This window comes from Lynx canadensis, chromosome E3, assembly GCF_007474595.2.
Source record: "Lynx canadensis isolate LIC74 chromosome E3, mLynCan4.pri.v2, whole genome shotgun sequence".
In the NCBI taxonomy this organism is placed as follows: Eukaryota; Metazoa; Chordata; class Mammalia; order Carnivora; family Felidae; genus Lynx; species Lynx canadensis.
In genome coordinates, this window is record NC_044318.1 from 15,032,462 (window position 1) to 15,053,060 (window position 20,599).

A 20,599-nucleotide genomic window follows, 5' to 3' on the forward strand; every position below is an offset into this window, starting at 1 on the left:
AAGGGAGAGTCTCCCTCAAGTAGAAGGAGCAGCACCCAGGAAAGGCCAGGGCACTAAGGGGCAAGTGGCCGGGAGAAGTTCTGCCAGCTAAGGGAGAGCTTTTGAGCCAAGAGGGCCCAGCCCCAGACCCTTCTTCCATCTGCTCTTTCCATTTTTGGGTAGGAAGTCCCCCTCTGCTTCTCTGTGTCTCCCCAACACCTACCCAACTTCAGATCCAGCCCGAGCATCCTGTCAATAGTTACTTATAGACTATCTACCACATGCAGGGCACAGGGCTAGCATACAGGAGGCACTCAATGATTATCCCGACTATCCTGACACCAAGGACCCAGAAGTGAGCAAGACAGTCAAGGTCCCTGTAATGCAGTTCCTGAGAGTGGGGTGGGCCCTAAATCAAACATAATTGGTGTCCTTATAAGACAGACGTGGTCAGAGAAGAACACCATGTGATGACAGACAAGAGATCCAGGTGCTACGTCTGTAAGCCAAGGAACGCCAAGGACTGCCTGCCACCAGAAGCTAGGACAAAGGCATGGGACAGAATCTCCCTCAGCCCCTCCAGAAAGGAACCCCTGCCAACACCTTAATTTTGGACTCCCAGACTCCAGGACTGAGAGAGAATAAATTCCTGTGGTGTTAAGCCACCGAATCTGTGGAACTTGTGATGGCGGCTCCAGGAAACTAACACGGTGATAGATTAAGCAAAGGAATCAGGTCACAGACCTACCTTCCAATGCCAGCTCTAGCAGGTCCTGACTGTGTGGCCTTGGACATGCTGCTGAACCTCTCTGGGCCCCATTTCCTATCCTCCTGGGAAAACGGGGGACAAAATATATACCCCATGACATTCTAGTAGAGAATAGCTCTTTTTTAAATTCCTCTGTTGCTGGCATCACCGGGGTCCCTCCTGGTTTTCCTCTTACTCCTAGCTTCCATTTTTTGGTCTTCACTGTTCTCATTCCTTTTCCTTGGCCCTTAAGTACAGTCTTCCCCAGAATTCAACTCCTGGTCACCTTTTCTTCTTACATTATACAGTGTTTCTTGGCAACTTTGTGCCAGGCACAGAATTCTGAATGCTCTCCTTTAGTCTCCCATTTGATCGTCACTACAGCCCTCTGGGAGAGGGACTACTAATATCCCCACTGCACATATGAGTAAAGGGAGACAATGGATTGTCAAGGCATGCGCCTGACATCACACAGTGAGCAGGGGGCAGAGCAAGTGTGTGATCTAATAAGAGATACATATTTGGATTTTTGTCCCCTGTTTCTGGCATACAGCTTCTAATACCCTTGGAATCTCTGGGGAGATAAGAAGGGCTTGTGTATGCTAATGAGATGACTAAGGGCTGGGGTTCCCTACATAGTTTCAGGAAGAAGGCTGGTTGCTAGAGAGACCAAAGCACAATGAGAGGGTTGGAAGTCTGGGGAGGGGCGGGGGTGGAGGCCGAGTTCAATCGCCAATGGCCAGTGATGTAATCAGTCATGCTTATGTTATTAAACTTCCACTAAAAAAAACAAACAAACAAAAAACAAACAAAAAAACTTTCCTAAATAACAGGGTTTAGAGTTAGCACATCGAGGTGCTGGGAGGATGGTGGACCCCGACAGGGAACAGAAGCTCCGTGCCCCTCTCCACCCAATACCTTGCCTTATGCATCACTTTTGTTTAGCTGCTCCTGAGTTTATATCCTTTAAAATAAACGAATAGTAAAGTGTCTTCCTGAGTTTTGCGAGCAATCCTAGCAAATTATGGAAGCCGAGGCAGAGGTCTAAAGAACCCATAGTTTATAGCTGGGTCAGTGAGAAGTATGGGGACACCTGGGACTTACAATTGGCATCTGTGATGGGGGCGGTCTGGTGAGACTGAGCCCTTAAACTGTGGGATCTGAACAAACGCCAGGCAGTGAGTGTCAGAACTGAACTAAGTTGTAGGATACTCCGTTGGTGTCTGGACAAACGGGGAATGTGTTGGTGTGAATAAAACACTCCATACATTTAGTGTCAGAAGTGTTATGAGTAAAAACGGCTTATAGGGTATGAGTCTAAGGAGGCTGATTCCAGATTGTGCCTTTTTTTTTTTTTTTGGAGAGAGGGAGAGAGAGACAGAGTGTGAGCAGGCGAGAGTAGAGAGAGAGGGAGACACAGAATCTGAAGCAGGCTCCAAGCTCTGAGCTGTCAGCACAGGGCCCAATGCGGGGTTTGAACTCACAGACCGCAAGATCATGACCTGAGCCGAAGTCTGACGCTTAACCGACTGAGCCACCCAGGCGCCCCAGATTGTACATTCTTGACAACTATGCTCTTTGGCTTTTACCCCCACTGTCCCCCACTGAAAACTGAGGCTCAGAGAAGGCAAGTAATTTTCCCAAGGTCACACAATGAGTATCCCCTGCCTGGGTATCCCCATAACATGAGTGCCCTGCCTGAGAGCTCAGTAAATATTTACTGAATGGATGAAGGTATATGTGGTCAAGTCAGGATTTGAACTTGGGTCAGTCAGACTTCAAAGCCCACCCTCTTACCTAGTCCAGGGCCTGGCACATGGCAAGAGTCTAATACACCTAGTGATCAATTTTAGAAAAAAACAAGAAAAGCACAGGCATTCCTGTAGCTACTTTGCTCTCTTACGTCAGCTGCCCTCAAAAGCCCTGTTATTAAAAAAATTGCACTTTCTCTCAGCCTCAGTTTGGGGGGGTGGCTATAGACAGCAAATGTTTCTGTCTACTCGGCATCCTTCACCGCTTATTCCGGTATCAGAAGCACTCTGGCTGTGGTTTGGGTGGGGCTGACCTTGGGCACTGGACCCCACGGGAGAAGTCTGTGGAGCTGTGCTCAAGAAGGTCCCAGAGCTTCCCAGGTGCCTCGCGGTTCAATTCCTCCTTTGCTTCTATGCCCTGTCCCAGTGCCCTTTCTGTACTACCCCGTTTTCTCCGAGAGCTGGTGAATGCCAGCTCCACCATTTACCAGGTTCTCCAACTCCTCAGCCTTCGTGTTTGTCTCTGCACAACGGGACAGTAGGAACACCTGTCATGTAGAGCTCAAGAAAGAATTGAGTGGGTTAATATATGGGAAGAACTGAGAGCCCAGCAGTTAGCAAGCGAATCCGTTATCATTTTACGTATCATTTCCCTCAAGCTGGCCAGAGTCAGTTCTGCGGCTGCTTGAACCGAAGTCCCTTCTCTCAGTCCCACTCTTTCACTTTGCATCCTAGTCACTGATGGCCATGACTTGTTTGGCCGCTGCAGGAAATGAAGATGTACTGAGCTCCAGAGTCACCTAAGTTCGAGTCCTGGCTCCGCCATTTATTCCGTGAACTTCTGAGGAAAGTCATTCATTGCCTGGAGTCTCAGTTTCCTCAGGTGTCAAACGGGGATGATCGCTGTCCCTCAAGGCTTGTATGATTCGGTGGGGTCACGTTGGAAAATGCTTCCTTTGGACGGTGTCAGGAAATAGGACGTATTGACAGATGCTCACTATTTGTTCGAGTGACAAGTCTTGAGGGAAGGGACCAGGTCTCACTCTTGCCTGTAGCCCCAGAACCTGTGACTGGTACAGGCTCAGTCAGTGGTGACAGTCCACCGAAATCTTCAACCTCTGCCTCTCTGAGCAGAGCCCCAGCATTGCCTCTGAAGCTTACCACGAGACACCAGGGCCACCCACCTGCCAGGCACTTAAGAGCTCCAGCTTTACCGCGTCGACCCCTCCCAGGGTTGACAAATCACTTGCTGGCTCATGTTGCTCTAATTTCCTTGGTCAAACTGAGTTTGACCTTAGCCGTTCCTTGGCTAAGAAGACTTTAGCACAATCCCATGGTAGTGATTGCCAGCAACATTTACTTGGGGCTTACCAGCAGTGAGTGCACATCAACAGAAGCCTTGCGATGGGCTGGGCCCGTGCGAACGCCACAGGCATTATCAGATGCCACCCTCACTGCAACTCTTGAGGTCGCATTTGCTTTTCCTGCCATTTTCCATAGAAAATAGAAGGAAGCTGACCTTCAGAGAGAGAGAAAGGGTGGAGGCCAAGAGCAGATGCCAGACTTTGAATGCAGACTCCTCCATTCACTAACTGCATGGCCTTGGGTAAGTTACTTCAGACTTTCTGTGCCTTAGTTTTTTAATTTTTTAACATTATTTTCTTTATTTACCTATTTTTAAGATTTTTTTTTTTAAAGTAATGTCTGCCCCCAACATGGGGCTCAAACTCACAACCCTGACATCAAGAGTCCCATGCTCCACCAGCTGAGCCAGCCAGGCACCCTTGTGCCTCATTTTTTTTTTTTTCATGGAAAATAGGGATAATGATAGTTCCTGGGTGATTTTCAAATTTATATGGAAAGCCCTAAAACGATATAATCCCTGGTCAATGGGAAGACTCAGGAAGAGTCAGAGATTACCATTATTTTCAGGACAATCAGTAACTGCCCCAGGTCACCTCACTGGGAGTGGCTGGGCTGACTCTGGCCTGAGGATCTGTGGGATGGCTGGGCTGTACTCTGTATATGGCACCACTGTATACATACATCGTGCCCTGTGCTTTGAGCCTCAAGGAGCCCTCTTGTGGCCCACAAACACACCCTGAAATAAGTACCACTGTGATCAGTGGTATGTGGATATTTAACCCTCCAGGAGGGGAAAAGGCTCTGATTTGGAGTATTTGTCAATTTCATACACAAGGGCTGACCTCAATGTGAAGTCCTTCGGCTTGCGAAATTCCTGACAATTTAAAATGAGCTCTGTGAGCCAGTGCAAGCTAGCTCCAGCACACCATATCATCCCCATTTTATAGACAAAGAAACTGAGGCTTAGACATGATAAGATAACTCTCCCATGACCACACCTCTAGAGGATATAAAAACCAGGACTTGAACCCAGGTCTGTATATTCTAGGGCCTATGCTCTTAGTCACCACAGACCCCTTCCCTTGTGGGGTGAAGGAGTGTGGCACAGCAGCCCCCACCTAAAAGTCAGGCAACTGACTAGTCTCTGAAAACTGTCACTGAAAGCTGTGTGACCTTGGACAAGTCACTCAACCACTCTGTGCTACAGTCTTCTCATCTAGAAAAAAGGCTTGGTGCAAGTCATTACCGGTTCCCCTTCTAATTCACATTATAACTAGGAATCAGAAACTCATGTTGAGATCGGAAATGCAAACTCTACTTCTTTTCTAGGAGGAGAAAAACAGGAAGGACTACATGAAAAGAAACTTCTAGTTAATGTTCCCTTCTAAGGCTCTGCTCGGGCCAGCCCTGGCTGCACAGTGTTGCCAAAACACTGCTGTTCACCAAAACCTGGGCGGGAAACCCTTTTAACACACACAGAGGCCAGGATCCGACTGAGAGGGTCAAGGCTGACAGCAGCTTAAAGAGGGATGCTCATTAAAAACCTGACATTTGCCTTGTCGAGGGCCTCGCCGGTTATGGTATCAGGTGGTGAGTGATCTCAAAATACAATATGCAGTCAGGAGAGGCCGGGGCCGTGTATCACTCCAGGCAGTTTCCAGGAACTTGGCCCAAGCAACACAACTCTGGATACCTCAAATCGTCAACTATTTTTCCTTTTAAAAGATGTCCTAAATTCTTTTGATCTCTGTCTGCCTGACACATGGTAAGACCAAAGTATATGCTGAAACACAAACTGGACCCTATGGCCAATTCCTCATGGCCTGGATCTTACTTGCTTCCCAACCTCTTCTTTCTCTTTTTGGCTTCCTCCCTCCTCCTTCCCAGTGCACGAGCTCCCAGTCAATACTTACTCAGTGTATATTATATGCCAGGTGCTTTGCCTGCCTGATCTTGGTTTATCAAGATGTAATGTAGTGGAGTAGAGTGGCTAACAGCACAGCCTCTGGAGCTGGACAGCCTGGGTGCAAATCCCAGTTCTGTGGACTTGGGCATGTTACTTAATGCATGCCTCAGTTTTCCCCATCTATAAAATGGGATGATAACAATAGTTAATACAATAGAAACGCTTAGCACCATGCCTGTCATACAGTGAGTACTATGTCACAGTCAGCTCTCTGTATTTATTATCTGCCCCAAGTCCCCTATGCCGTAAGCACTGCATTATTATCCCTCACTTACAGGTGAGGAGTTGGACTCACGTTCATGCAGCTGGTAAATGGTGAAGCCGGGACATTGACCAGGTCAGTCTAACTCTAAAGCTAATGCTCTTTACACAACAATATTTATTCAGTTCAAAAAACATCTACCAAGTTCTTTCTATGTGCCCCCAAATACCAAGAATAAGTAATAGGAGAAGCTGATATTGTGGAAAGTCTGGCCAAGCCGTTAGCCGTACATCGACAGGATGCAGAGGGGAACCTTTCCTTTGGCCTCCTGGGCCCAAAGCTGGGGACAAGACACAGGGACTAAAGAGCCAGCAACAGTGGGTCCCAGCACCTCCCTCTGGGATCTTCAAGAGGCAGAGGAGTACTGCTCGCAGGACTCAAGCCCACCCCCATTCCCTGCCTCTGTAAGCAAAAAAGTTGACACTGGCTGAGTGGGGAAAGCTGAGGGCTGTCCCTGCCCATCCACCCCAAAGCCACGAGAGATGGCTGCCAAGCAAGTCATGTGCAAAGTGACTCACGCCCCTACAGGAAGGGGACACTGGTGCCTTCTTCTCTAGGGGCATCTGGTTAGCCAGGGGTCTTGCTCGTCTGTTTGTCACCATCCTGACGAGAGGAAAGGAGAAATGGAGAGAAGCGGCAAGCAGAGAAAGGGAGAGCAGGGAAGATCCTGCATTTGGAGCCCTCGAGGTGGCAAGAGTAAGCGTGGGGACGCAGAAGATGTCACCCCAGCTCCCAGACCGCCGAGCTCCCTGCTGCCAGCGCTGTATCTCTCCAGCCAGGAGTCTCGCTGGCCACCGCAGTCCTCTCTCTTCATGTCCACGAAGCAGGCTGGAGGAGCCCAGGGAATTAAGGGTTCCTGAAGCAGCCCTCAACTTATGACTTATGACTCAACTTATGCCTTAGGGAGCTGGTGAATAAACGCCCTGGCGCCCTCGCCCCTGCACCGAGTGCCTGGGAAAATTGCACCCCATGGTGGCAACCTGCCTGATAACACGTCCTGTACAGGTCTCACTCCCCTACTTCCCTTCTGGTTTTTCTCAGCAGCACCCCCAAATAAAATACTTGCACTCAAATCTTCTGGGCTTCTAGGAAAGCCCAGGCCAGGTCACAGATGACTTTCCCATGGCCAGTGAGCCCCTTAGAAGACAGTGGGATTGGGCCATCTGATCAGGACCCATCTTTGAGAGCTGGTCCTCCAGTGAAGGTAGCCCAACAGCAAAAGGCCAAAGGCTACACTCCCAGGGCCAAGGCAGCCCCCCTCCACTCCGGGAACTTCCAAGCGGTGACATCTGCCTGCTACCAGGGCCAGGTCTTAAACCCCTGACTGCCAAGGTTCTTTGGTGTGTTAGCCAGGGAAACGGCAACAATACCAAAGAAAGAACTGGAACGGTAGCAGCTAAAGAAGAGACATTCACTCTTCCTTCTCCTAAACCACGCTCCCTCCCACTGTGAGGCCGCTGAGTGGCAGTGACAGGCTGGAATGTGGATGTGGTGACAAGCCTTCTTCTACCAGGTGGACAGGGGCAGGACTCAGGGAAGGACAGGCCCCTGAGAATCCTCCCTGGGACTTCTGGAACTTTTAGAAGACAGGATGTCTCCTCCCATGTGTGTGACCTGGCTGGTGGGAGCTTAGCCTGGGGCATCTTGTGGCTGCTTTTGCTTCTGCACAGGAAAGGTCTTCCTGGGAGAAAGGTAATGGAGGAAGGCACAGGTGAGGAACATTCCTGCTGAGAAAGATTCTCAGCGCACAACCTACCTCCCAGACCCAGGGGTGCCGGGAGCCCACACTACCACAGACCTTCCTCTCCGCCCAAAGCTAGTTTGAGATGGGTTCTGTCAGCTTTTTTTTTCTTTTAAGCTTTATTTATTCATTTTGAGAGGGGGACAGGGGGAGCGGGGAGAGAGAGAGAGAGAGAGAGAGAGAGATTGAGAGAGAGTCAGAGTACTAAGCAGGGTCCGCACTGTCAGTGCAGAGCCTGACGTGGGACTCGATCTCATGAACAAAGAGATCATGACCTGAGCCAAAATCAAGAGCTGGATGCTTATTAAAAAAAAAAAAAAAAAAAAAAAAAGGTGGGGGGCACCTGGGTGGCTCAGTCGGTTAAGCGTCCGACTTCACCTGAGTTCATGATCTCACGGTTCATGAGTTCGAGCCCCACATCGGGCTCTATGCTGACAGCCCAGAGCCTGGAGCCTGCTTTGGATTCTGTCTCCCTCTCTCTCTGCCCCTCCCTGACTCGTGCTCTGTCTCTCAAAAATAAATACACATTTAAAAAAAAAAAAAAAAAAGAGTTGGACGCTTAACCAACTGAACCATCCAGTCGCTCTGGTTCTCTCAGTTTTAACGAAGATTCCTGATGAAAACAGACGTTTTGAGGGCCATCCAAGAAAGTAAATCTCTTTACCTCAGAGTCACGCGATTTTTTTTTTTCTATTCCTCAACTTAAAGAAAGGCAGTTCCCACAACGACACCTATCTTGGTCACCAAATCAGACTGTTCTATGCACATTTTCTTTTTTTTTTTTTTTTCATTTTTTTTTCAACGTTTTTTTATTTATTTTTGGGACAGAGAGAGACAGAGCATGAACGGGGGAGGGGCAGAGAGAAAGGGAGACACAGAGTCGGAAACGGGCTCCAGGCTCCGAGCCATCAGCCCAGAGCCCGACGCGGGGCTTGAACTCACGGACCTCGAGATCGTGACCTGGCTGAAGTCGGACGCTTAACCGACTGCGCCACCCAGGCGCCCCCACGTTTTCAAAAATCCAATCAGTGTGGTGCTCCTCAGGAAAGCCATGAGCATGCCCCCTGGTCTCTAAAGCCTTTCCTAAACAGGCTCCAAGCAAACGTAGAATTCCTTCTACGGGGATAACTCCAAAGGTAGAAGGAAGCAAGGTACATATTCATATAAAAATGCAGTTATACTTATGAGAGATACAGTCTTATCACATACTCGAGTTACATGGGGGTAGGTCAGTTTACAAAGTCATCGGCCAGGGCTGTCTCCTAAATAGATTATATCATGCGATCATGGGTGTGGGCTTAGAGTTAGTCTCAGGTTCAATTCCCCATTCCAGCTGTGCAACCATAGGTAAGTTCCTCAAACTCTCTGAGCCTCAGGCTCCTCATCTATGAAATGCAGGTCCCATTACTATCCATCGGGTAGGGTAATGTAAGTATTGCACCCGGCCCAGGGGGCTGGGATGCAGGAGTACCCAGAATACATTTATTGCTAAATGTGGGTCTCTGAATCTTATCTGGCAAAGGCAATATGCACAGACTTCACTTCCTAAGCCACGAGACCCTGAATACTAGGCAACGAAGATCTAAAAGGCGTTCCTTTGGTCAGAGTAAATCTCAGGCTAAAGCAATTTTCAGAAACATAAATATCCAGCATCCCAGTGTGCAAATATCACTTTTGACTAAACACATTTTCTTCTTCTGAGCGCAAATCAAACACTTCTCCTCAGTAGGAAATCTGGCTTTGTAATAAAAGATGCTACACCCCTACACGACTCAGAATTATGCCCCAATAACTTTTAAGAGCACTCTAACCTGAGTCTGCTCCTTCCCAAATGGCTCCATAAAACATAATCCTAATGGCAGTCTGTGTGGGCCACCGGCTCCTTCAACCATCACAAGAGCCAACCAGTGAGCCATGCTTTAGACCCGTATGCCAGGCTTGGACAGCTGGCCCTTTCCACCTGCCCCCAGCCACCCAGCGCTGCTCAGCAGGAGACCGCATTTAGAATCTCCTAGCACATTCGCCCAACTGCGATTCATCCAAGACTCAGGACCTTGGAATCAGTGAGGCTGAAGTCCGGGAGCCGCCACTGCTTGCGAAAATAAGGGCAGAGCCAGCATGGTGGCAAAATTCCCACTCTGTCAGACAGTCTCGTCTACAGCTCCCCGAAGCCAGAGTTGAACGTCTAAGGGTTGGTCCTGGACAATAAAGATCGTGCCTTTATTTTTTAATGTTTTTAAATGTTTATTTTTGAGAGAGACAGAGTGCGAGCAGAGGAGGAGCAGAGAGAGAGGGAGACATAGAACCTGAAGTAGGCTCCAGCCTCCAAGCTGTCAGCACAGAGCCCGACGTGGGGCTTGAACCCACAGACCGTGAGATCATGACCTGAGCTCAAGTCAGACGCCCAACTGACTGAGCCACCCAGGCGCCCCAAAGATTATGCCTTTAAGTTGTCTCTCCAGCTGGACCCTCGTGCCCCTGCACCTCACACGCAGGTTGGGGCCATCACCTCCTATCTACAAGACTGTACGTAGCAAATGACTCCTAAGTGTGCCTCTGCTTTCTTCTCTCTTTGCATCCCAACACTTTACTATAAAGACGGCTAAATACAGAAGAGCTGAAAGACCTATACATTCACCTCCTTTATACACATCACCTCACTTCTGCACTGCAGCTATTAATATTAATAATTCTACATTAATAATTTAGAGATAGGCTAGACTTGCCTTATTGCGTACCTAATGATCTTTTTGGAAGGCTTTTTATTTTTTTTAATTTTTTTTTTAACGTTTATTTATTTTTTTTTCAACGTTTTTTTATTTTATTTTTGGGACAGAGAGAGACAGAGCATGAACGAGGGAGGGGCAGAGAGAGAGGGAGACACAGAATCGGAAACAGGCTCCAGGCTCTGAGCCATCAGCCCAGAGCCCGACGCAGGGCTCGAACTCACGGACCGCGAGATCGTGACCTGGCTGAAGTCGGACGCTTAACCGACTGCGCCACCCAGGCGCCCCTAACGTTTATTTATTTTTGAGACAGAGAGAGACAGAGCATGAATGGGGGAGGGTCAGAGAGAGGGAGACACAGAATCCAAAACAGGCTCCAGGCTCTGAGCTGTCAGCACAGAGCCCGACGCGGGGCTCGAACTCCTGGACCACGAGATCATGACCTGAGCCGAAGTCGGCCGCCTAACCAACTGAGCCACCTAGGAGCCCCTGGAAGGCATTTTAAAATAAGTTACAGACATTGGTACGCTTCTCCCTGAAACACTTCAGGAGGCAGGTCAGTAGCCACCGTTCATTGTGTGTTTACGGCTCTTTGGGTTTGTGTGTGTGTGTGTGTGTGTGTGTGTGTGTATACAAATGACACGTACAACCAGATGCCTGAACCTCAAGTGTACCATGTGAGTTGGACAAATGCACACACCTGGGCATCAAAGTCCCATCGGGATGCAGAACCTCACTATTAGTCCAGAAATGTCCCTCTTGCTCCCTTCCGTTCGATCCCCGCCCCTACTGCTAACTTCCCATAACCACTGTTCTGACTTTTCACCACAGATTAGTTTTGTTGGTTCTCAAACCAGTCATGCAGGCGTGCACTCCTGGGTCTGGCTTCTACTTAGCGTAATGTTGTTCAGAATAATGCTCTCCTTGTCATACTGTTTGTGACACTCCTCTATGCTGTTGTGCGTATCGGTACTTTGTTCCTTCTTATTGCTGAATAATGTTGCATTATATGAATATTCTATAGTTTGTTATCCTTCATCCTGTTGATGGGACACCTGGCTGCATCCAGTCTGGGGCCTGTGACACGTAAAGCTGCTGAGACTATGTGTGTGCAATTTTTTGTGCAGACATAACATCGTCATCTGTCTTAGATAAATACCTAGGAGTGTCACAGCGAGATCATAGGGGCAGATAAATGTTTAGTTTCACAAAAAACTACCACAACTTCTTCCTAAGGGGTTACACCACCTTATACACTCCCACTGTCTGAGAGTTCTGGTTGCTCCACATCCTTACCAACATTTGGTGTTGTCAGTGTGTGTAGCTTTTAGGTAGGTGTGCAGTGGTATTTCGCCATGCAGGTCTCTGATGACTCATGATGTCAAGCACCCTTCCATGTACCTATAGACCATCTGTATGTATCTTTTTTGGTGGAGCGTCTGTTCAAAACTGTTGCCCATTTTAAAATTGGAATTTTTTTTTTTGAGTCATTGGAGTTCTTTTTATATTTTGGATATAAGTACCTTGTCTCCCAGTGATTTTTCTCCAGGGCAGCCTGACCAAGTCACCTCTCCTTCTCAAAACTCTCCAGGGCTTGCCATCACACTTAGGAATAGAATTCAAGCCTTTACCTATACTTTTAGCTCTAAGACTGATGTGAAATGACCTTTTATACCAATTCAACCTCATCTCTCATGCTCTCCCTCTCACTTACTCTACTCCAGTCATCAACGTGCCAAACCAGCCTCAGGGCCTTTGCACTTCCTCAACCCGCTGTTTGAATGCTCTTCCCCCAGACATCCTCCAGGCTGACCCCCTCACTCCATCTAGCTCACCCATTTAAAGTAGCTTCCCCACCCTCACCACCCAGCCCTTCCTCTCCAGCCCCATATCCTACCTTGTTTTCTCTCTTGGCATAGACAGTGAAACATGGCATTATTTGCTAACTCACTTATTTGCTACACACCTCCCTCCACCGGAATGTCAACTCCATGAGGGCAGGGACTTGGTTTGGCTTGCTGTGGAGAACCAGTATAACGCTGTGGTTATGGCACTTCACTTTTTAAGTCAAACAGCCTCAGTCCTACAGTCTAATTTAGCCTCGGTCTAAATTAGTTGCACAGACAAATTATTTAACTTCTCTCTGCCCAGTTTTCTCCTTTGTAAAATGGGCCCCTGTTAGGATAAATGAGTTAGCACATATAAATCATTTAGAGCACTGCTGGGCTCACAGGAGACACTGACTTATAGCTACATTAGAAATCCCAGCCCCTACCACACTGATGGTACAGAGCCTGCTTGGGAAAAATCCCAAGTCTCTCCTTCTCTCTGACTCTCCCCAACCTGTGCTCAACTCGCTCTCTCTCTCTCTCTCTCTCTCTCTCAAAATAAACAAGCTTAAAACAAAGAAAGAAAGAAAGAGAAATCCCAACCCCTAGAACCTGATCAGCACCTGACAAATGTGTATGAACTAAATACATGAATAATTTATATAGGTACAATATTTGTGTTGTGTATTTACTGGGTCAAAATAATTATAATCTCCCCCCAGTTCGAGGGACTTTCACTTCCAAAAAGTACTTTCTCCTGAGAAGAGTTTAGCTCCATACAGACGTGCTGTAAGGGATGGAAGGTCGTAGGTGCTGTGTCTCCACTTGGGCACAACCAAAGCACGACCCACGGGTTACAGGATTCCAGCCACAAGCTGGAGTAAGAACTCTGGTCCCTGTATTTATTTTATTTATTTTCCTTAGAGAGAGAGAGAGAGAGAGAGAGAGAGAGAGAATCTTAAGCAGGCTCCATGCTCAGCGTGGACCCTGATGTGGGGCTCAACCCCACCACCCTGGGATCATGACCTGAGCCGAACTCAAGAGTCAGATGCTCCACCGACTGAGCCGCCCAGGCACCCCAGGAACTCTGGTCCTTCCTAACACTTTGTGAGTTTCTGCTATGTCCATGGGGCACCTCCTCTCCCACCACCTTGCCCACCCTTCCCAAAGCCACGTGATCTTAAGAGAAGATAAACTGCCTTTATCCTTGGATATTTTTCTGGCTTCAAAAAGGCCTGAAGAAATATGTATACACCCATATTTGTAGCAAAATTATTCACAATATTATCATACATTAGAGCATTATATATTTAAATTATAATAATATATATCACATAATATATTATGAAATATCACAATATATACTGTAACATATATCTCAATAACCAAAAGGATGGAAACAACCCAAATGTCCACTGACAGATGAATGAATGGACAAACAAAATGGGGTATATACATATAAAGGGATATTATTCAGGGGCGCCTGAGTGGCTCAGTCGGTTAAGCGTCCGACTTCGGCTCAGGTCATCATCTTGCAGTTCGTGGGTTCGAGCCCTGGTCAGGCTCTGTGCTGACAGCTCAGAGCCTGAAGCCTGCTTCGGATTCTGTATCTCCCTCTCTGTCTCTCTTTCTCTCTCTCTCTCTGCCCCCTCCCCCACTCGCGCTCTGTCTCCCTCTCTCTCTCTCTCTACTCTCAAAAATAAATACACATTTAAAAAAATTAAAAAACAAAAAAAGTAAGGGATATTACTCAGCCTTCGAAAGGAAGGGCATTCGGACACCTGCTACAACATAGATGAACCTCGAGGACACTGTGCTGAGTGAAATAAGCTGGTCATGAAAAGACAAACACTGCGTGATTCCACTTACTGGTACCTAGAGTAGTCAGATTCATAGAGACACAAGGAATGGTGATGGCCAGGTGCTGGGGGCTACGGGGCCTGGGGAGCTGTTGTTTAATGGGTGTAAAATTTCAGTTTGGCAAGATGGAAAGAGTTCTGGAGACAGATGGTGGCGATGGTTGTATCATGAATGTACTTAATATGACTGAAATGTACACTTAAAAATGGATGTGTGTTACTGAGATATCACCTCACGCCAGTCAGAGTGGCCAAAATGAACAAATCAGGAGACTATAGATGCTGGAGAGGATGTGGAGAAACGGGAACCCTCTTGCACTGTCGGTGGGAATGCAAATTGGTGCGGCCACTCTGGAAAGCGGTGTGGAGGTTCCTCAGAAAATGAAAAATAGACCTACCCTATGACCCAGCAATAGCACTGCTAGGAATTTACCCAAGGGATACAGGAGTACTGATGCATAGGAGCACTTGTACCCCAATGTTTATAGCAGCACTCTCAACAATAGCCAAATGATGGAAAGACCCTAAATGTCCATCTACTGATGAATGGATAAAGAAATTGTGGTTTATTTACACAATGGAGTACTACGTGGCAATGAGAAAGAACGAAATATGGCCCTTTGTAGCAACATGGATGGAACTGGAGAGTGTGATGCTAAGTGAAATAAGCCATACAGAGAAAGACAGATACCATATGTTTTCACTATTATGTGGATCCTGAGAAACTTAACAGAAACTCATGGGGGAGGGGAAGGGAAAAAAAAAAAGGAGGTTAGAGTGGGAGAGAGCCAAAGCACAAGAGACTCTTGAAAACTGAGAACAAACTGAGGGTTGATGGGGGGTGGGAGGGAGGGGAGGGTGGGTGATGGGTATTGAGGAGGGCATCTTTTGGGATGAGCACTGGGTGTTGTATGGAAACCAATTTGACAATAAACTTCATATATTGAAAATAAATAAATAAATAAATAAATAAATAAATAAATAAATAAATAAAATTTAAAAATAAAATAAAAGATAAATTCAGTGATTATTATGTGAATAGAAAAAAAATGGATGTGTGTTTTGTCATAATTACTAATAATTTTTTAAAAGAAAGGTTTACACGGATTTCACCTTTAACAGCCAAAGTGTCGATTCACTGTGGTCCACTTAGAGCAGAATTTCTCTTAGCAGCAAGAGTGACTTCACACCTATGTGATCACCCCATATGCTTCTTATTTCTCTGTCCCCATTTTCATGATCTCCTAGCCAAGCCTTATCAACAAGCCCCCCAAATTTACAGTAGCTCCATTAGCTACTAGCTTCCTGAATGTCGAGATCAAAGACACAATGTTCAAAGCCACAAAACAGCTGGGACATTCCGCTGTGAGCCAGAGAATGCCTACACGCTGGCCTGACCAGTCACCCGCTCCCATGGGTTCTCCAAGGCATAGAACGTAGAAGTAGACACTGAGATCCTACGCCATAGAGGCAGGCCAGGAACAAGACTGGAGAGTTCTGCCTTCACCTTATTGCACAACCCCATCTTCCCCGCCCACTCAACTGGCCAACAGATGCTTTGGTGAAGGTAGATGTTGGCCTGCAATGAAAATCAGCATTGACATCCAATGGCCTCAGCAACACTGTGTGAGGATTTTGTTTTCTGTCTCCGACACAGGCCTACTTTGCTCAATGTGGATTTTTGTTCAGAACCAGTATCTCCTTTTCTACATATGGAATGAAAAACAACAGAGTTACCTGGATATCTGCTCCTAACACCCTCTGACCCTGTCTCTCCCCGCTTCCCAACAACTGTTTCTCCTGGAAAAAAGCTCCCCACCCTGCGGGGACCAGCCCTGCCCTCACCCTGCCTTCATGGCAGACCCTGCTGTGGTCCTTGAACCTCCATTCTCCCTTTCTTCCATAGTGGGCTTTCTCACGCTGACACTGCACACATTTTGGGCCAGACCATTCTTCATTGTGGGGGCTGTCCTGTGTACTGCACATGTTTACAGCACCCCTGATCTCCACCTGCCAAACCCAAAATGGTTCCCAGGGCTGCCCAGTGCCCCGAGAGCAAAGCTGCCCCTGGCTCAGAACAACTGTTCTGCAGGAGAGAAGCTTTAAGCAGGCCTGTGGCTGCCCAGCTGCAGATCAGATTTCCCAGGCTTGTCCCAACCAACGTCTGGCAGATACGGGAGTACAAAAGGCTGGCTCCTGGCCTGAGGGAGGAAGGCACTGCAATGCCAACCCACGATCCAGAGTCCCCTCCCCGCCACAGATCAGCTGAGGCCAGGCCTTGTTAACACCATATCTTCGCTGGGCTCTCACCCTTTCCCTAGACTGCTCCCTTCCCTCCCCTGCAGGGTTTTCTCCTACATTCGGGTTTGGGCTAAATGACACTCCCCCTCTCCAGAAGATATGTTATCATCTAAACCCCCCACTACCTCAGAATGTGACCTTATTTGGAAACAGGGTTGTTACAGATGTAATTATTTAAAATGGGAACATAATGGAGTAGGGTGGGCCCCCCCCCCCCCCCGGTGTCCTTATATGAAAAGAGAAGACACAGACACACACAGAGAGAAGGTCATGTGATGACGCAGGCAGAGACTGGAGTGACCACCAGAAGCCAGAAAGAGACAAGGAAGGATTCTCCCCCACAGGTTTCAGAGGGAGCGTGGCCTTGATCACGGACTTCTTACATCCAGACTGTGAGACAGTAAATTTCTGTCATTTTAAGCCTCTAATTTGTGACGTTTTGTCACAGCGGCCCTACAAACTAATCCACGGCCAAATCCTTATCTCAAGCTCTGCTTCCAGGGAACCCAACCTCAGACAACTGGCCTGTCTACTCACGGAGGTAAACTGCAACCGAGCCAGCCAGAGACCCCCAGAGTGTGAAGTCCAGAGCCGCCTTGAGTTGGGGGATGGGAGTCTGCTCTTCTCTCTGTCAGTTTCCACGAGACTTTCTCTGAGGGAGAGGGAAGGTGGCGAAGGAGAGGAGGGGAGGGTGGCAGGTGGGAGAGAGAAATTCACTTGGGGGAAACCTTCCTTCCTTCCATCCTTCATTCATTCAACAAATGCCAGGCACGGTTGTAGGTGCAGGGCACAGAGAAGTGAACGAAAGAGACAAAAATCTGTTCTCATGGGGTTTACATACTAGTACGGGAGGTAGACCATAGAATATATGGTCTGCAAGATGATGGTAAGTGTCGTGGGGAAAAGTAAAAGCAGGGGAGGGGGAGAAGGAGTACCTCGGGGGAGGGGGAGGGGGCTGCCATGGCAGCAGAGGGATGCAACAGACACTGCCTCCGGTGCCAGCTACAGACGGTCTCAAAGCGCCACTTGGGCACATTATCAGCAGCACACGTGGTCTCTCTCTTTTCTGTCCCCGCCCCTGCGTGAGGCTATGGGAGCCCACCTGACCAGTGTGCAGGGGCCAGACGGCAGCCTGAAGAGTCACCACTCACTCCAGAGGTGCCCTCCTTCCCTGGGTCTCCTCAGCCCTCACTCCTGCTTCCTGGGATCACCTCCTAAATTAACTGCCTGCACCCGCGTCCTGGCCTTGGCCTCAGATTTCAGGAGATTCGGAGGCAAGGTGTGTGGATGTCCACATTCTCTGTATGTCCAGGGTGTTCCATAGATGTGCAGAATCAGGCTGGCCACAGAGTTTATTTTGTCCAGTGGGTCTCCCTCTTTCAATGGTTTCCCTAATTTCTCAATGGTTGAAAACCCAATGATATCACATATTGAGGAGGATACACGGAAAGCATCCAATATATCCTGATCGTGATGGGAGGAGGATACAGGATCAGAGCAAGCACTGCTAACACCTTGACCACCACCTCCTGGTCCTGATCACCTCAGTGCACACACACTTGCATCCAGCTGCCAGCTCTAGAGTTTTGTTTTTTGGGTTTTTTTTTTTTTTTTTTTTTGTACCTGTGGATGTCAAAGGTCTCTTTATTGCCCAGTGTAACAGGCCAGGAATGCCAGGGGAAGAAAGTTCCCATCCCCCAACTGCCCTCATTCAATGGCTGATAGGAGTCAGTGTATAACCCCCCCGGCTGCACCACCCCTCAGGTGGAAAGACTCTTAGGATGTGTCTAACGCTGGCTTCCAGTTTTACAGCTCCAGTCACCCACAGGGGTGGGGGCCTGATAATGCAGACTTTATGTGACCTTCCCACTGCCTCCTGGTATTTCCTCTCGTGTCATCTCCCTAAAAAATGACTTCCTTTGCCTTGGGATTTTCTTCTTCTGGGGAAATACAAACTAAGAGAAGGATAAATCTCTCTTTGTACAGACCGATGGATGGACACACACACACACACACACACACACACACACACACACACACACAGTAGAGCAACCCCTCCAGTCCCCAAGTTTAAAACCCATACCCCAAATGTGAGGCTGGATCATCAAATCCCTGGCCAGTACGGTTCAGCTCTGAAAAACACCTTGGTGTGTCTGACACAAAATAATTCTGCCTGCATTACACAGAATTGTCAACCTCAGCATGAATGGACCAGACTAGCCTCCAAACGGCTGGGTCTTTTCCTTCCCTCGGACTTCTACCTCATCCTTCCACCCATAGTACGTGCGCTGTCGTCCTCCAGTCCACAGAATGCCCAAGGGAGGGACTCTATCAGCCCACTGGGGACAGAGCCTGGTCCGTGGGTGGTTTCCCAAGCAGCCAATTACATGTCTGTGGGCTGGTGGAGGAAAGAAGCCAATCTCACAATTTGCCTGAAAAATATCCATATATCACCCGTTCTTCGGCCTTCATTTTATTTTTCCCAAATCAATTTCTGAAAGTCAAAATGACTGATCGCTTCATACCCTGGATAATCATTGTCCTTATTAAATACCCCAGCATTGATGACAAAAAAGCTCCCAGGGTGGTAGTGGTTACATGAACCAATACATGTGATAAAATTTCATAGAACACACACACACACACACACACACACACACACACACACACGCAGTGGTGCATGTAAAAATGCGTGAAAATTGAATAAGGTCCGTAGTTTAGTTGACAACGTCAATTTCCTGGTATCGCTAACGCACTCTGGTTGTGTAAGATTTATCACTGGGGTTGCTGGATAAAGAGAACACAAGGAATCTGTGTTGCGTTTGCACCTTCTTATAAGTCCAAAACTACGTCCAAATAAAAAGGTTTCAAAACGCAAAGACAATTTAAATAAAAAAAAAAAAAATCATCTTTTTTTTTTTTTTTTCTTTTTTAAAGTCCCCAGCCAAGAAACAGCACAAAGTCACCCCCTTACCTGAGAACTGGGGATCAGCGCCTTCCACCAGTGCCCGCCTTTCACCAGGTCAACCTCGCACAAAGGCACGGAGACCTTCCCAATGACACAGTGGCGGGAGAACTTATCAAAATCCACCACAGTTAGCAGCAGGGTCCTCCTCTGCGCTTCCAGGAAGGGGATCTCGAAGGTGTAACGCTCCTCAAACACGGGCTTCTGGGTCTTGCGTTTGACCCCCGTCTGCTTAGAGTTCTTCTGGTCTGGCAGGAGACAGATCTTGACATAGGGGTTGGAGTGGGCCATGTCCTGGCGCGAGCCGTCGTGGGAGATGGGGGGCGGCAGGTCCCTGGCCTCGATCACCCTCACCGTCAGATGGTTGTGCAGCAGGTCGTACTGGGTGCTGAAGTGCAGCATGCCCAGCTGGTACTTGGACAAGATCTCTTCGTCTGTCAGAAAGTCCACATCGTCACTGTCGGAGTCGAGGGAGTAGAGCTGGGGCTCGAACTTTCTGAAGTAGTCATCTGGGGTATAGGTCCGTCTGAGCACCGAGGGCTGGATGGGCTCCTTTTTGGCGCTGAGGACGCCAAACTCGATGGGTTTAATATCAATGAGTGGGGAGCTGGGTCGTCTGGATTCAAGACCTAAACAGCCGCCAAAAAAGAACAATTAGCACCACCACATATGGGGCCAAGCCTGGGCTGCTTCTTGAGATTGGCAACATTTCCCAGACTCCTATATTGTTCACTCCGTTTCACAATGCTCTTCCCCATCTGCTCTCCACACCTTGAGATCCTCTTATTTATTCTATGAGAGGCAACAAGACGGCATTATCACCTCCATCACTGCCAGGCACTGTTCTAAACGCCTTGATATATCAAGTCACCTGATGGCCACAAGGTATTAGGGAATGACTAATCTGACAGATAGTAACTCTCCAAAAGGGACACAAGTACTAAGAGGAGAAGCCAGGAGTCAAGCCCAGGCTGTCCGGCCCCAGAGTCTTGACTCTAGCTGGTACCCTATACTGTCTCCACTTGCAGAGAGTGGACTCTGGAGCCAGAGCTTCTGGGACTCAGTTTCCCCATTTGTAAAACGGAGTCAATAATAGCACCTACTTCA

General features: G+C 48.0%; 1 protein-coding gene across 2 annotated transcripts in view; it reads right to left on the reverse strand.

Moving 5' to 3' along the window:
* The window catches only part of SYT17 (synaptotagmin 17), an 83,370-nt gene that overhangs the window by 48,278 nt on the left and 14,493 nt on the right, over positions 1–20,599 (reverse strand). For both annotated transcript variants that reach the window (XM_030301260.1, XM_030301259.1), the window contains exon 5: positions 19,502–20,121. In XM_030301260.1, the coding sequence (XP_030157120.1) occupies positions 19,502–20,121 (620 nt within the window). The remainder of the gene's footprint in view (positions 1–19,501; positions 20,122–20,599) is intronic.